The sequence below is a fragment of the Barbus barbus genome, assembly GCF_936440315.1.
Source record: "Barbus barbus genome assembly, chromosome: 13".
Classification (NCBI taxonomy): domain Eukaryota; kingdom Metazoa; phylum Chordata; class Actinopteri; order Cypriniformes; family Cyprinidae; genus Barbus; species Barbus barbus.
Window position 1 is genome coordinate 24,294,412 of NC_136741.1, and position 18,652 is coordinate 24,313,063.

Below are 18,652 nucleotides of genomic sequence, written 5' to 3' on the forward strand. Positions count from 1 at the left end.
CCCAGCATCTGGTTGTACAATCATGGTATTCGATGATAATCATAAATGAGATTATGAAGCGTCGCAAAGAACCGCAGAAAATCTTTCAGAAAATTAAAAAGTAGTGATAATCGTATATATAAAGCTAACAGGCCTGCAGCTATAAATTACATGAAAATATTTGCATATAGACGATGGAAAATTTTATGAACCTGAGTGGCCAGTTTTGAATACTGAGCAAATATTTTGGGTTTGGGTTAATCGCACTAAATGAAACCTTTATTGAATATATCACACACGAATCACGCTTAATCCACTCATCCGGTGTGTATCGCCATCTCCTTTATATTTTATGAAATGGATTGGAATATACTCACACACACAAGCCTGCACTTTGACTGACGGCTGATGCAGAGATAATGAGATGCTTTATTGTGCTGCGAGTGGTAATTGCCTTGGCTTGGTGTGTGAAAATCAAGGCCACTCTGTGTCTCCGTGTCATTGTCATCCTGGATCTCACCTGTTATCTGTCTGCTTGGGCCGACTGCAACCAGACACTTACAGTTCACACACTCTCACTTACAGTACTGGCTTAATCGTTTCTTTTTAATTCTGCCGTATTCAATGATATTGTTGTGTGCTACGTTTGTGCTACATTTCCTCTAGTGCACAAACACACACTGGCACAGAATGACATGCTTCGCTAGCAGACAGTCAGGTGTTGAAAGGAAGAAATCTCTCCCTTATCTACCTGTCTTCATCTGTGCTTCTTCAATGGCCTCGTCAGACAGAGAGAGTGTTTGCACACACATTCCAACTTCAAAGAGAAAAATTGCAGAGATTTATCAGCTATCACAGAAAAAGACTGATTTTAATTCCAGCTCATACATTTCTTTGTTTTAAAGAGCAATTTATCATAATAGGGTCATTATTATATAGTTTTAATAACTTTAATTACTTTTTTCTTCTTTTACTAATCAAAATATGTTGCATGGAATATTGCATGTTGAAGCATTTAATATAATATAGACAATGAAGCATTCTTCATTATTCTAAGAAATAGTTTTAAATTTGATGAAAGTGTACTCAAGCTCAGACCACCCAAGATGTATATGAGTTTGTTTCTTCATCAGAACAGATTTAAAGAAATTGAGCAACAAACTGTGCATCACTTGCTCACCAGTGCTCCACTGCAGTGAATGGGTGCCATCAGAATGAGAGTCCAAACAGCTGATAAAATCATCACAATAATCCACATGACTCAAAAGCTGCATGTTTGTAAGGAACAAATCAAACATTAAGACATTTTTAACTTTCAACTGTTTCTGACTAAAATTGTCCTCTATCCACAATGAAACTTTTTCATTTTCCCATCTGAATCAGGAGAGACATAGCTATGCACAGATCAAACACCATTTACAATATGTTGGAGGTTTTTGATGTGAGAGGACAACAGGGGATTGACTTTTTCACTGCAGGAAGCATTATTATGGATTATAGAATCATATTTTGGACAGAAGCAACGGTTTATAAATGGCTTAATGATGAATTTATTTCTTAGAAACGTAGCTTTTCACTTCACAAAACGTTAATTGATAGACTGGAGTCGAGTGGATTACTTGCGGATTATTGTGATGTGTTTGGATTCTAATTCTGATGGCACCCATTCACTGCAGATGATCCACTGATGAGCAAGTGATGTAATAAATGCATTTCTCCAAATTTGTTCTGAAACAAACTCATACATCTTAGACAGCTTGATGGTAGGTAAATTTTAGCTGATTTTCATTTTTGGATGAACTATTCCTTTAATTTGGAGGCCAGATAGCAAGAATAAGTGCTTTGAAAATGCCATGGTTAGATTTTTTTTATAGCTTTTAATAAACCATTCTAGTCAAAACACCAATAAACACAGACTGCATATAAACAGTTGTATTGGGTAAGAGCATTGCAACACTGACTTTCTGCTCTAAATTACTCTAATTCTCACTTTCTTTTTATCACACACCACACACACACACACACACACACACGCACTAAAACAGTAAAATAAATAAAACGTAATTCAAAAATCTGTCAGTGAGCATTCTTAATGAAAGGTTTGTATATATCGTGGCTTGGGTGGGTTTTGCAATTCATCCATTAATTTGATGAATAGCCCTGACTGGCATTTCTGTGGTTAGGCAATAGCTATTTTGTGCAAACTTGGTCTAACATCAGGTTGTTCTGTTTTTTGCACAAATACTCGGACACACCAGCATGCATGCAAAATCCATATTGCACTATGACTCAAGTTCTGCTGTGTTCATAGGAAACGCACAGAGGAGCTTTACTGAGAGTGCATAATGCATTAAAATCAACAAATCTACAAATCATGCTGCGCTCTATGCCATTTTTACAGAAAAGTCACCGCAAATCTCACATAATCCTTATGTGTTCTGCACTGACATGCCATTCTCGTTCTACTCCTCTCTCCTCAGGGCGGATTTCATACTTTGCAGAATTTATTCTAAAATAGCATGAAATAAAATTGTAAAAAAAATAATAAAAAAAATCACTCGTGGATTGAGCCCTTGACTCTTTCATTGTGCTGAATAACAACAAATGCATCTGTTTGTCATCATGCACTGTGAAATGTTCGTGATCCATGAGGTTGTCAACAAAAGTTCAGTTTGGAGGTTGATCCAATCATGTTAATAATAACGCAAATTGTGTTGCTAATCAGAATCCCTGAACTTATACATTGTGCAACAGAAGACTTGTGATTTTTAGTTTTGTGATCTAATAAAATCAACATTTCATCCAGTAAAAGTTTAAGTGAAAGGAAAAAGGACACACACTTGAATAAAATGGCAACATACAACATCCACCAGTTGGCATTGCCCTTTGACCTGAATGTTTTTGGACTTATGATGTACAGTACCAAAAATGTTGATTTGTTTATATAGATTTGTTTTAGTTTGGTTAGCAGAGTGTCCACTGTAGGCTACTTTGCACACTTCAAAATCAGGTCACTGTTTTATGAATACAGTGTTTTTGAATATCACACATGCTTTTTGCATCCTGTAGAGTAGTGTGCAGGGCCCATTTGCTCCATGCTAGGGGTGGAACAAGCTTTTTTTGTGATTTCTTTATATGCAAAACTGTGTTAATCCATCAGTATTTATTAAAAAATAATATTTTTTTGGTCATCTAGCACTTTAGTATCAGAAAAAGACACGTTTTCCATTAGAAGTGGTGTACCTTAATGTTTTATAAATATAGATATTATTAGCCTGTAATTATAAACACATTGTTTCCTTTAATTTCAAAACAATGCACTGAAAATGTAGTCTTAGTGTGCTACTGTTGTGAAGGCGTGTTGCGCGTGGGCGTCGCCCAGGGTGATAGAGAGCGAGTGAGAGCGCAGTCGTTCGCGTGTTTGCGTGTGATTTAGTGAAGATAAGCGCTGCACCCACATTTCAAACATGTCCCGTGTTTTTGTTTTGATTTCGCCGCATGTATTTGCAATGCCTAATTGCGTTCATAACATAAATGGGTGTTACTTTTAAGGTAAGTCTCCGCCCAGGGGGAGTAGCAGCGCTCCATCCACCTGCCAGACTACTTCAGCAGCAGACAGCCAGTGGACCTGAAGCGCGCTCGCTGCTGCTGCTGCTGCGTGGACAAAAATACACGAGACGCGTTGAAAAACTCCGGGCGAGAGGGGATACACGCACTTCATTTGAGCTGCCACGGAATCACAGTCACATAAATTAGTTTAAAGGAGCTACTACTTTGAGGACACGTGTATGCAGTTACTTTTGACTGGACGCATTGTTTTGGTTTCTGTACATTGTCTTTGCGCTGGATTGCAAATGATTTGTACACCGGGACACACAGGATCGTTTGTGACGGACGTCTTGTAGGTGAGTTCTGCATTAATTTCAGTTTATTTTATTATTAGCATGATTTTATGCTTCACGTCACGTACAATATCACAAATACTTGTTTGTACAGAAGAGCAGAGCAGTTATTATCTAAATGTTTTTATACACTATTTGGAAGAGGATCAGTCCATTACGGCACTGAAATCCGAGGAAATCGGATATTTTGAACGATTTATTGAGAGATTTTTGTTGGAAAAGGGTATTTTACTGCTATTGATTATTGAAGTTCATTTGCAAGTATGCTGATGAATTGTTTTATTTGATTGGAATAAAAAAGCAGTAGTTGTGACAGAAATCAACCACTTCAGTCTTTACGACTGATACTGGGTTTTCTTTCTTGTCTCCTTTTTTTCATAAAAAAAAAGTCATTAAAAAAATAATAATTTTGTTTTTATAATTATTATTTCTTTTCAACACAGTTAACTAAATGGCCATTATACTACAACAATAAAAACATAACGTGCACTATAAATATTTTAATAATAATCAATCAATTATGACAAAGTGGAAGGTTTCCACAAAGATTTTGAAACAGTATGTTACCATTTATTGGTGGACTCACTATTAACCGATAACCAAGAAGTGTGTAAATATCTGTCAAGATTACACTCAAACTGTGACTTATCATATGTCTCTGTTACTAATTCCCATTTTCTTCCATCCAATAAAAAGATAAGTGAATGGTTATGTGAAATCTCAATCATAAATGTATCAGTGGATCCTCACCCCCTTCCTCCCTCCCTTCCCATGCAGGACCGAATAAATCTCTTGTGGGTCTTTGGATAAAGTGATCATGAAGGGAGCCGGGACTTTGGTGCTGGGGACCCTTCTGGTGTCTGTGTTCTCAGCTGTCTCGGTCCACAGCAGCCCTTTGTCTTCCCTGCCACCAGCTTCTGCTCCACGAGTCTTCCTGTCCTTCAAAGGTTGGATGCATTTCTGTTGTATATGCTGTGTCTCACACTGTTGCTTTGTGGATGACATCCACAAATTAACATAGAGATATATATAAACAACCGCAGCTGATATGATATAGATTGCATGAGAAACATGCATTATTATATTTGTCCTCAGCATTTCCAGGAAACCAGAGACTTATTATATTAATATTTCAGTGCATATGCTTCTACTGTAGTATTAGGCAATAGGGTTTTTTCATTGTTTTGTGGGAATCTCTTCAGTTTTTTGCTGATCAAGCTTCTTGCCTTCTTAGGTTACCAGTCTTTTCACCTTTCTAATTCAAGGAGTTTTCACAGTCTGCTGCCTGAACTAATTTTCTTTTCTGTTGCCTGTTATTGTGTTTCTTTAATTGGTTTTTCAAACACTCTTTGGGATTGAGCATGTCTACCAGCAAAGACCTAAATTCAGAATTTGCGCTACACTCTGTGACTGTGAGTTTAACCCTTGCTGGGGGAATTGGATTTCATGTTGGGTCGGTTGGGGTTCGTGCACGGCTCTTGGTTGGCTAAGCAATGCAATTAGTTTTTAGTTCTGAAACAGTATTTCCCTTGGGATTCTCTGAGCTTTTTTTTTTTTTTTTTTTGGAATATTTATGTTCTTGGTAGTAGCCCATTTTCCAGGACTACGCATCCATGATTTCCGTAATTTTATTCTCAGGAATTGCAATTGGATGGCAGCTTAAACTATATGTTTACAATATTTTCTCCAAAATGGAATACTGATACTGTATGCAATATTGGACTGGTTTGTTTCCCAGGACCTTTATGTCCAATCGTAGTGTACGTCTGTCAGTCAACACTGACACTGACCACTCTTTACTGCCAAGATATACACTGGAGACATACTACATGCATGCGCTGGATGGGATATTCCATTTTACGATATGACAAAATATGATCTGGGAGTTTCTGAAGATTATCAAAACATTGTAGATTAAATAAAAGATCTAGTCTGCTTTATGTAGGATGTGGTGAAAGCCCTTTGGATGGATTTAAGTTTTTAGTTCTGGTTACTTCTGCTTCTCTGTCCAGTAGCCTTGATTAAACACTTGAATCGTGTTCCTCCCTTGAGAGTGAACGTCTTGTGAAGAAGGCTACATTTGTTTAGGGCTTTAACTCACTAAAATTCTGTTCTCTCCTACAAACAGCTTCAAGCTTAGTGGGATCTTGTTTTGGTTTTGAACTTGGATGTGCTATTAGAAAATCATTATGATGGCTAACCAAAATCCAGGCTTACGTTGTAATTGCTTGCCTCTGTGCCTTTACTCTTTGAGACACACAGGACTTCCTGTTTTATATCCCTCTCAGTTACTTAAATGTGACCGTTTTAGCCATGAGGTCATCATCTGTTCACTGTTGTAACAGGGTTATGCACCAATCAGAATTACACAGAAAATGCCTTGTAAATTTAATTTTATTTTACAGACAAACTAAATGGGATGCACAATTGCAGTTTGAATGTAAGAAAGTAGAAATTAAATTAAAGTAAAAAAATTTTTTTAACTGTAATTGTTGAATGTTGACTTGGCAAAGCCTTGGTCTAAAGTTATGAAAAAGTCTTTAGTTCTTAAAACATAAGTTCAAGCTGATTGTCAAGCTTTTTTTTTTTTTGCTACAATGTCAGTACTCTATGAACAATGTCTTTCTCCGTGTATCCCTGTTTATTTGTCAGCAAAACTCAGATCGACAGAGACAGAGCATTATGGATGTTGATATTTTTTGGCTAAAGGGAATGGCACAGCCCATTTTCTCTGTTTTAAAAATAAAATAGTGTTTGTGCTGCATAAACAGCCAAGATTTATTAAAAGCCTATCTTGCCAGCAGTGATTAGACAGACATAGATAGATAGATAGATAGATAGATAGATAGATAGATAGATAGATCTAGATTTGAAAATAGTCAATTCCTTTTGCTATCATTCAGTTCTGCTTCCAGTTCTACAGCCTGTATATTGTGGCCAATTCGATTCAAATTCAACCTCATGAACTGAAAGGGAATCAGTTCTTTAGTTCTGAATTTTAATCAACCCTGTGTTGTAATATGTTGTTTAAATGCTAACATGTTTGATATAGTAGTGGTTTTAATTTCATGCATGGAGTGTAATGATGATTCAGTTTAGCTTGTGGTCCGGTTTAAGAAAAACAGTGTTTTAAGTGATCCTCCCTGGAGGGATTCGGGTATAATTCAATAGTACGTCCCTCATACACGCAAGCTTGAACACAAGCATAAATGCACCCACTCACACACACATTGACTGCGGTTCACCAAGATCTCCCTCTTTCTGATAGATTCTTATTCTCCAGTATGAGCATGTAGAGAGGGAGGGCAGGGAACTCAGCCAGACAGAGTCAGTTTTCGGCTCTGAGGGAGGACTTGGCTGCTGTTAGCGGTGTCGGTGAGTTAAGAGAGCAGATACTGGTGTCTTCTTGTGCCCTTACACATTTCATACAGTCCAAACCACAAGAACATCCCTGGAAGCCCAATCATCTGTGAAGTTCAAGGTCTAGGGCTATGCAGACATGACTTATTACAAGTTCAGACTCTTTTCTTTTCTTTTTCCTTTTTATGGGAGTAACTATGATGTATTACATTTGCCCTTCTCTTTCACATGCACACACTTCTTTTTAAATCCCCTTTCCCATGTATCTCTGCAAGCCTGGGATTTACATGCTAAAAGGTAGCCCAGAGGACTTACGAAGAGTCACATGACAGCCTAAATTCATTTCTTTGCAAATGAGCCCTCACATAACTCCTCCTTTTTGGACATGACAGTGGATTTATGGGCATGTTTATGCGTATTATATCACTTTACAGTGGTTAGAAGAACCCAGGGATGATTCAAGGAGGAATGCTTGTGTGAATTGGTATTTTTGTGTGTGTGTGTGTGTGTTTTTTACAAATGGTACCTCGGGTGTTGTTTGTGCACACTGTTTTAATTTAAATTCCATCAGTAAATTCTCTGAGGGGCAGAACGCTTATTGCTCAATTTAGACAAATGTTCTCAGACAAAGAACACTTTAAAGTAAGTATCTCAAGGTGCATCACAAATACAGTGTGGTTCTGATGGCAGTGCATAAATTATCGCAATTAAATAAGGCATTTAAAGTAGTGTGCTTCTTTTTCCTTTGCTGTTCAAACACCAGGGTAATGTTCTTTAAAAAACACTAAAGCAGTAATAGGCGATGGTCTAGATGAGAGTAAAAGCGCATTGTCTCTGGTTTGAGAGCTTTAGGAGTTATCATATTTAAGGTAAAGTGCTTATAGACTTCTTCATATAACCATGCATCCATGATCCAGAATATATATTTTTTAATTATATGGATATGATGCCCCACTCCAGGGCTTTTAGTCTAATAATAAATCAGAAATAATAATAAAAAAAATAAAACTGTAGCAGCATCAGTGCAAACTGTGAGTTTCTTCTATGTTAGAATCTCATCAGAGAGGTCAATAGTGGTAGTAGTAGTTTTTTATTCATAATTTTTTATTAACTATAACTGAACATTAGATGACTGCATAGAAAGAAAGAAGTGACTATAACCTTACAGTGCACAGTCTGCACACTGTTTCACACTTAAGGGCTTCTGAATAAATCACAAATATTAAGTAATAATACCTTTAAAAGTATTAAAATATAGATACATCTGGACAAAAGCGTCTTACATCTAAGAGTCTCATGATCAGAGAGGTCAATCTGTGTCATTTAGATCCTTTGCAGATTAGATTAGCAGTTTAGTACTTCAGTACAAAACTAAAGATGAAACATACAGCACATATGCGTGCATTTGCATACATATGAATGGAATACAAAAGCTAGTTTGACTGCCATTGTAATAAAGAAATATGAAAATGACAAAGTAATGTTTTATTTGTATTTATAGGTTAAGATTTTATGCTTGTTTGAATGTATGTATTTGCAGGTTTGAGTTTGTTATCCCATTGAATGTGCTGGCAGAATAACATAAAAGATATATTTATCTTTGACGTACCATCCTGTGAACTCGCTTAGATGCTTGATATTTTGAAGTGTCATAAAATATCATGGTTCTGTAGGTGATGAATGGTGGTAAACCAAACCTGGCCCATCTGCATTTCTTTTAATATTGTATATCTAGATAGTTTTGAAAATATACTCTGACCTGGGCACAGTATATATGTGTGTGTGCATTTGTCTGTGCTGGAGGCTTTATTATCTTCAAACCAAAGCCCTAATAACAGCCTATTTGAGGGTGCCAGAGGTTGAGGTTGTGACCCCAAAAAACAGAAGCAGGTCATTGCCAGGGTGATCCGTCCTTGCTGTGTGGAAAAAGTGAACAAATTCCTGCTATAAATGCTTGTAATGCTAATCTGCAGCCCCATTTAAAAGCATTTAACTCCATTCTTGCTGTTCATTTCATTATTTCTGAGTAACACCTGGATGCATAAATGGCCTTGCCTGAAAAAAACTGCTATACAAATATATCCAAACACCCAATCAGACAATTGCACTGCTGCAGTGAGAACATTATCTCGCATACAGCTACTGAAAACATTGTCTATTACAGCTTCCAAGATCATTTTGTATTTCTAGAACGTTTTGCAATTAACATCCCATCACATTTTCAAACTCACTGGCTTTCTCTTGTTAGTTCGGTCTTGTTATTTCCATTGTATTGTGTGGCTGAGGATGAAGCATAGTGGCTTTTCCTTTATTCCCTTCTAACAATTTCCATTTAGTATTTATGTAAATTAGTTTGGCCTTAAGCATGATATCTGTTACTGTTGCCAGAAGATAAACAAAGAAAAAAAGGGGAATGAAGACATTTAATGAAAAGGAATGAGCTTTCTTTAATTGGAGCACATGGGGAACAAGAAAGAAAGAAAATTGCTATGCATTTTTTATGTTATGACTGATTAGATGATGGATGAATCTACTTAATTTTGTGTAAATAACAAATAAAACAACAAATTAAATAGGCCAATGTCATTTTAAATGCTACAGGTGAATTCAGGCAATTTTATGTTATATTTAAAATATTATTTTACAACAACTTGATGGCAACGTTGAGAGAGAGAAAGAGAGAAAGAAAGCAAGAAAAAGAAGTCTTTATAACCTTATACTATAACACTTATTCTACACTCAATACTTTCCACTCATGACATGATTAAGTTTATCCTTCATGTTGTCTTTACCTGGGTTCTAACTGGGTCAATTGCGACACTAGAGACCTCACTAAGTGCTTCTCTCTGACAATGCACACAGATACAGAGAGAATGAGAAAGCATATGTGTGTGAGAGAAAGAGAGAGCCCTGGAGCAATCACTGTCTCTCTGAAAGATGAACCTCCTTCAACCTGCCAAGATATGCCTAGGAGATCTGCTCAGACAGAAAGTCTCTTTCACTCGCACACTAAAGAGACACTAACTACAGCTGTGTAGAAACTGTAGTGGCATTCAGTTACGATTATTACTTCAGCGTCCAGCTCACCTGTGGCGCTGATGGGAAAGTATTTGGAAAGGCCCGACCCTCTTTTGGCTTTCTCATTGGCGTCAATTTTCTCCTGATCAACCAAAAAAAATGTGTTTGTCTTCAGGTAACATTGAGGTTTTCCAATTTTAGCTGAAACGTGCAGGCTCAGTCAAGCTCTTGCTTTGTAAGCGAAACCGCAGCGGCGTATCAGAACGGTATTAAAAACCAAAAGCGATGGGAATCATCAAAAATGCATTATTCTGAGCTGCTCCCATGAGGCTTTCTCTAATGGAGCTCTTGGCAGAGTAATAAACTTAACCTCTTGACCCTACATTGAGTTTCAGCTTCATAAGAATCACTTAGAAAAGGCTGCATGGGACGTAGACAGGCGTGGGCTCGGAGAGGAAGGCCTGTTCTTTGTTCTCTATTCTTTGTTGTGTTTATTTTTGCCAAGGGTGATGTGGTCATGTGCTATATTAACTGAATTATGGCATCTTAGTCTCACAGATAATGATGTTTTCTTCTGAATATCTCGACTGTGCTACATTTTGTTGTCTTATTTTAGACCAAACACATTTGTATGTGATGCCAGGGTGCAGCTGACGCTGTCTCAGTGCTGTTTGTGTCAAGGTGGCGGTGCATCCCAGCATCCTGTGCTGCGGCGCTGGATCTAAACTGTCACAGCGAGAGGAGAGTGGAGGTGACAGCAGCGGGGCTAAATATAGAGACCCTGCACTCCTACAACCCCTCTCTTACTTTCTTTTCTATGTCTTCCTCTTTTTGCCACTTATAAAAATACTACAAAAGTACCCTGGTGTCATGGTTTTTTAGACTTGTACCATGGTATTATTTTAAGTACCATGGCACATGGTAACTATTCAGAACCATGTACTGTCATGCATTTTTTTTTTTTGGACATGTACTATAGAAATACTATGGATTTTTGGACATTGTACCATTCTTTACCTTTTCTTTACTTTACCTTTTATGTACTATTGTAATTTTTTGAATGAGCTTTTATTTTATATCAATTTTCATTTTAGTTTAGTTTAATTTAGTGATTTGACAAAATGTTCCATCCTGTCACAATTAATTAACTAAAAAATCTCAAGAATTTTTTTTCATTTGGCAAGATTCAAAATGGATCTTAAATTGGTTTATGTATTTACCCTGAAGTGGCCTGAATCTGAATCGAATTGCTTCAGAGTAATCATCATTTTGTTCAACATCATTGTTGCTAATGAAGTATTAAGTATTGATACTTATTAATATAATTCATAAATAAATTATTATAAATAATGAAGAAATTCTATATAATATGGTCACAGCTTAGTTTGGGGACCAATTCTCACTACTAACTAACTATTAACTACAACTTTTGTCTCAATAAACTCCTAATTTGCTGTTAGGTAGTTGTTAAGTTTAGGTATGACAATTAAGGGATGTAAAATATGTTCATGCAGAATAAAGCATTAATAAACTGCCAAAACGCTAGTAATATGAATGCTAATAAGCAATTTCATAGTGAGAAGCTAGTTCATAGTGAGAATTGGTCCCTAAACTAAAATGTAAATATGTATATGTATTTTTTTTATACATTGACTGCCCCTATATTGAATTACCATGGTATAAGTGTTCTTCCCTCAATCTAGCATAGTACTGCCACTGGGGGCAGTCGTGGCCTAATGGATAGAGAGTTGGACTTGTAACCTGAAGGTCGTTGATTCGAGTCTCAGGTCCGGCAGGGATTGTAGGTGAATAACCAACACTCTCTCCACCCTCAATACCATGACTGGGATGAGACCCTTGAGCAAGGCACCGAACCCCCAACTGCTCCCCGGGTGCCGCAGCATTGGCTGCCCACTGCTTTGGGTGTATGTTCACTACTGTGTGTACACTTGGATGGGTTAAATGCAGTGCACAAATTCAGAGTATGGGTCACCATACTTGGCCACACACCAATCATTCTGCTTGTCTATCTGTTCATCCTTTTGGATTTTTTTCTCTCTCTAGCTCTCTTGTACTTTGTGCTGTTTTCCATCAATTCCCAGTTCCCTATTTCATTACTGTCTCTTGGTTGTCTTCCTTAGCTTCTTTTTTCTGTTCTATATTTCCATCCTTTCTGCTCCCAGGGGAGGTGTCTAACATGTCCCACGAAGCGCTCCCACGAGACGAGAAAGAGTGCAGACATTCATTTGAGTGAGGTCTGGGTCACAGCTCCTCACATGAGTCACTCATTGGGTTAGTTGTGGGTGTGTATGTGGCAGAGAAACATTCATTTTGAGAAAACTATCATCTATGCAAGGATACTGTGCATCATACTTTTTATTTTTTACAATATGTCATGTTGTTTGTTGATATCAGGACCAGTTGTGAAAAAGATGACTGCTATCGATGCCATTATTGGCCTTTTTGTGATTTAATGACAATTCAGTTACATGATTACAATCCGTTACGTAAGACATGACCAAATGACTATTTTAATGACTGTCTTCATCTGCATGCATGTTAAGCCAAGTTCAATGTGATCTCATGGAAAAATGTAACTTATTTTCAAGGTGCAGATTTTAGTTTGAATTCATATGATTTTTAGAAAAAAGCATGAATGTATAACCCTAAACAAAACCATCACATTGTGCTTGCTTTTATTGTCTGTAAAGAACCATATTCTTTCTCTGCAGACACAGAGATATTTTATGTCGTCGTTTTTAAAAAACATTTTCTTTGTTATCTTTTCTTGTAAAACACAGCCATATTCACAGTGCTCACACACTCTTGTCTTGTCTTGTAACACTCATCTGCAGCCAGTGTGTTTTATCATTGCCTTTCTCATTGCTAATCAGCATTCACATTCACTCGTTTCTGACACTATCACTCCCCTCATGTTCTATTTTCTGTCTGTCTGCAGCTCCTCATCTCTGATACACCGTTCGCTTCAAAGGCATTTAAAAGCGTCAGGAGTGTAGATGGCTGCCTTGTTATAAAACCACCTCAGAACCAAAGGTTATCCGGTCTGGATAAATGGTTGCACTGTCAGCCCGTTTGATGTGATTCTTTCTGGAGTATAACACATGGGTTTCTGTAACCTAATGCAGAAATTCATGCAGAGTATCAAAACATTTTTCTATTGCTGTTGGAGAGCAGTTTTGGGAAAAAGAGGCAAATCTTCTTACTTGTCACTTTGAGAAACAGGCAGGGTTGGTATTCTGTACTGATGTAAGACAAAGATGCTCTGTTTGTAAGCTGTGTGTGTCTCTTATAGCTCTCCCATGCTGATTATGTTTTGGGAGGACAGATGGAAATGTGTCAGACAGAATGAAAATAACCTGATATACAGGTACATCTCAAAAAATTAGAATATCGTGAAAAAGTAAATTTTTTCTTGTAACTTATTCAAATATCAAACCTGAAATATCAAACTATCAAATATAACTTATTCAACATCAAACAGTGATGTAGTGAAATATTCATATATTTTAGATTCATTACATGTAAAGTAAAACATTTCAAAAGCTTTTTGTTTTTAATTTTGATGATTAGAGCTTACAGCTCATAAAAGTCAAAAATCAGTATCTCAAAATATTAGAATATTTACAGTTTCAATTAATGACCATACCTACAGTATAAATTCCAGGTATCTCTTGTTCTTTGAAACCACAATAATGGAGAAGACTGCTGACTTGGCAATGGTCCAGAAGACGAACATTGACACCCTCCACAAAGAGGGTAAGTCACAGAGGGTCATTACTGAAAGAGGTGGCTGTTTACAGAGTGCTGTATCAAAGCATATTAAATGCAAAGTTGACTGGAAGGAAGAATTTGGGTAGGAAAAGGTGCACAAGCAACAGGGATGACCGCAAGCTTGAGAATACTGTCAAGCAAAGCTGATACAAACACTTGGGAGAGCTTCACAAGGAGTGAACTGAAGCTGGAGTCAGTGCATCAAGAGTCACCACGCTCAGACATCTTCAGGAAAAGGGCTACCAAGCCACTTCTGAACCAGAAACAACATCAGAAGCGTCTTACCTGGGCTGTGGAGTAAAAGAACTGGACTGTTGCTCAGTGGTCCAAAGACCTCTTTTCAAATGAAAGTAAATTTAGCATTTAATTTTTAAATCAAGGTCCCAGAGTCTGGAAGAAGAGTGGAGAGGCACATAATCCATGTTGCTTGAAGTCCAGTGTGAAGTTTCCACAGTCAGTGATGATTTGGGCTGCCATGTCATCTTCTGGTGTTCGTCCACTGTGTTTTCTGAAGTCCACAGTTAACGAAGCCATCTACCAGGAAATGTTAGAGCACTTCATGCTTCCTTCTGCTGACAAGCTTTATGGAGATGCTGATTTCATTTTCCAGCAGGACTTGGCACCTGCCCACACTGCCAAAGGTACCAAAAGCTGGTTCAATGACCATGGTGTTACTGTGCTTGATTGGTCAGCAAACTCGCCTGACCTGAACCCCGTAGAGAATCTATGGGGTATTGTCAAGAGGAAGATGAGAGACACCAGACCCAACAATGCAGATAACCTGAAGGCCGCTATCAAAGCAACATCAACAGTTGAGCTGCTTAATGATTTTGTGGAAACCATGACAGATTTTCAAGATTCTTTAATTAATGGAAAAAAAACAGCATTTATTTGAAACAGATTTGTAACTATGTAAAAGTCTTTTGATCAGTGTAATACATTTTTACTGAGTAAAAATATTTGAAAGAATCTTGCTGACCCCAAACATTTGAACAGTTGTGTAAACACAGCAAATGTGTTTTTTTCCCCATAGAAATACATTTTGCATTACTTACAAAGAACTCTCATCAAAACCCAACTAATTTATTATTTATTACTAGTTTTATTGATTAGTTGTTGCAGGCCTAAACTGAATTTATTTGTATTTTTTTTTAAGTTGCCACTAGTGTAGTGACAGTAAAAAGGAGTGACATGAGCATTCTGGTGAGAGAAAGTCTCTGCCCTCTCCCAGACTTTAATTGCTCAGAGAGGATCCATGTTGTCTCGTCCTATTGTGGTCTTTTGCCACAAATGAAGAAAGAGAAAGATTGTGTGGTCCACTGTGAGTTGATTCAGTAAGACACGCCAGCATTCAGGTCTGTTTATAATGAGAGGTTACAATAGGCTTTGTTACCAGGCAGCTTCACTGAACCCCAGACCTGGACCCCCATGACACTTCTGTGCAGTCAGGGGAGTTACTGGGATGCTGGGTAACAGTGTGAGAGATAGAGACAGGGGAGATACATGCGAAGGCAAATATGGTCAACATCATCAGATAATAATGATTCTTACAGGAATAGTGCACCCCAAAATAAATAAAGAAGTAAATTATACACTACCATTCACAATTTTAGGGTTGGTAAGGTTTTAATGTTTTTTTTTCCCCACTTATGCTTACCAAGGCTGTATTTATTACTGTATAAAAATATAGTAAAGCAGTAATATTGTGAAATATTATTATAATATAAACATATTACAATATAAATATATAACTCTTTACTATTTTAATATATTTAAAATGTATTCCTGTCATAAAAAGCTGAATTTTCAGCATCTTGACTCCAGTCTTTAGTGTCACATGATCCTTCAGAAATCATTCTAATATACTGATTTAATGCTCAAGAATATGATCATCAATGTTGAAGAAAAGTTGTACTGCTTAATGTTTTTGTGGAAACAAATTTTTTTTTAGATCTATTCTAACTTTTTTTTGTCCCTTTTATTTTTCTTTATTGTTGCATGGAAAATCCATTTATTTTATTTCATTTTTATTCCATTTATGAGGCAACTGCGCCTTTTAAGGTTAGATTGTTTCTTTTGTGAGCCACGTTGGACATAAAGATGAGAGCAGAAGAGTGGGTTTTACTAATAATTTCCCCCACAAGTAAAGTGTGTGTGCCTATGACAATGTGTGTGTGTGTGTCTGTGTTCATGCACCATTTTCTTTCCATCAGCAAAGACAATGCTATTCCCTTGTGTGTCTACTGGTTTGGTTGCCATGGCAGCATTTCTTTTGTTACCTGTCACTGTTATAGCACATTTCACCTGTTATTTGATAGCTATGTTTTTTCTGCAAGTTCTTAGAATTTCTCAAAAGTCACACTTCGATCTAACCGAATAGAGGAGGTCTTTTTTTTTTATAGTATAGCCATGGGAGTGACGACAGATACAACCATTTCATTCTTGGCTGACAACAGTGAGAAGATGAGTTGTTACATTCCCCAACACACACACACACACACACACACACACACACACACACACACAAACCAACAGAGAAAGAGAGAGATTCGCCCTCCAGATGTGGTCTGGGTGTGGGAGTTACAGCCTGGAGGTTACCAGACATGCTTGACCTTAGGGGGGGCGTGAGGTCAAGGGCGCCTCTCCCTTCATGTTGTTTTAGACTGCCACCATTTATTACCATCTGTCAGTCAGGCATGGACTTTAATTCCACGGCAGTACTTAGACTGTGCGGACACACCAAAGCATCATGACAGAGAAAACACAGGAGGAGCTAGCCAATCAGAGTGCAGGGACGCCACTGGATGGAGAGAACAGAATGTGAATTCACAACAGGGGTTATTGGGTGGTAAAAGGAAAAATGTGTCCATCATTGACTGGCTGGCATGTGTCCATCATGTTAGAGGACAGAGAAGGACAGAAAAGAGAATGAAACAAAAAAATTTCAGCATTTGTTTTTCCTTAAAATAGAAGTGTATTTATGAAATTCAGTTTATATATATGGTTGGATAGGTTAATAAATATGATTTTTAATGGTTTTGAAGTCACTTGCGCTTAACAAGGCTATATTTGTTTTAGCAAAAATACAGCAAAACAGTAACATTGAAATATTACATCAAACATTTCTTCTTAAGTTATTACCAGTGTTGAAAACAGTTTTTGCTGCCTAATATTTTTGTGGAAACTGTGATGCGTTACATAATTTTGAGGTAAGATTACAAAAAAGTAAAAGAATTTAATACTTTTCACCAAAAGTGCATTAAATTGATTAAATGTGATGCTGAAGTCATTTATAATGTTACAAAAGACCAGTCACTTGTTTCAATCCTAAATGAATCAGTAACTTGATCTGATGAATCGATTTGAATGAATGATTCAGCGAGACACACAAGATGATGCCTCTTTGATTTTCTTATCCAATTCTCCAAATAACAAGCACTATGTCCTAATTAATTGACTAATACTGTATGTGCACAGATGTCTCATTTGTTTCTGTTTTTATTTTAGGAGATATGTCAGTACTATAATATTTTAGATAAATATAGTAATGGAATTGTCATCTGAGATCACTGCTGTACCATGGCACTTCCGCGATATTTGTTTTGTAGGTGGTTTGGTAGAAAAATGCTGATGTTACCATATTGCTGTTTACTGGTCTTGGGATCATTTACGTAATGAGAGAGAATTGTAAACCTGATTCCACTGTGCTTGTTAAATGTTGATGTAGTGTTTTCTAAAGTATATACAAGTTAGAGTGAATTACATACCTGACAATTTAATGATAGGGTAGATAAGAGGTAACAATCATATTCACTGGAAGCACACTAGCAATCTACTCTTATGTTTAATTCAGTGAGAGTATGCATCTGTGCATGTCTGTGCATCTCTCAGGTAAGTTTTTCCTCCAGATGTTCCTCATCATTTCAGAGGAATGGCACATGTGGGCTGGAGAGTTAGATGGGTGGGAAAGATGGGCTTGTGGTTCTCCACCAAATTCAGCTGGAGTCTCAAGTGACTTTAGATGCTGTGTAGATTATGTACTTGTGTTTATGAATGTCTGAGATGAGACTGGAATCGTTGGTGTCGTGCGAGCTGTTTGCGCATGTTGTTGTGTGATGAAGTGATCTCATGCTCATTAAAGGCAAAGTTTGTTCAGGAGGTCAATGAGATGATGCCTCAGACGGTCCTCTATTTTTGTACTTTGAAGTAAAGGGCTGTGAATGTAGACACCCCTGAGGCTGCATTGGCTCTTCTAGACTTAGCCGCTGTTTCTGTCTGTCTTTCTCTGTCTCTTCTATTCTTTTTGTCCCCTGCTGTCTCATTCCTCTTTTTTATGACTCCCTTATTGCTCTTAGTATTTGCCTTACAAAACAAATAGCTCTATTTTTTTCCCCTTTGTTTGAATGTTGAATATTGAATGTGTTTGAATATGACAATCTGAAGCAATGTTCACTTGAATTAATGTCCCTTTATTTATATATATATATATATATATATATATATATATATATATATATATATATATATATATATATATATATATATATATATATATATATATATATATATATATTCTTACTTGCATAAACATTTAAATAATA

General features: G+C 37.0%; 1 protein-coding gene across 1 annotated transcript in view; it reads left to right on the forward strand.

Moving 5' to 3' along the window:
- Positions 1–3,365: 3,365 nt before the first annotated feature.
- LOC306878818 (semaphorin-3F-like) overlaps positions 3,366–18,652 on the forward strand; it is a 47,447-nt gene continuing 32,160 nt past the window's right edge. The window contains exons 1-2 of the mRNA XM_079431361.1: positions 3,366–3,884; positions 4,659–4,828. Of these exons, the coding sequence (XP_079287487.1) occupies positions 4,699–4,828 (130 nt within the window). The 5' untranslated portion in view covers positions 3,366–3,884; positions 4,659–4,698. The remainder of the gene's footprint in view (positions 3,885–4,658; positions 4,829–18,652) is intronic.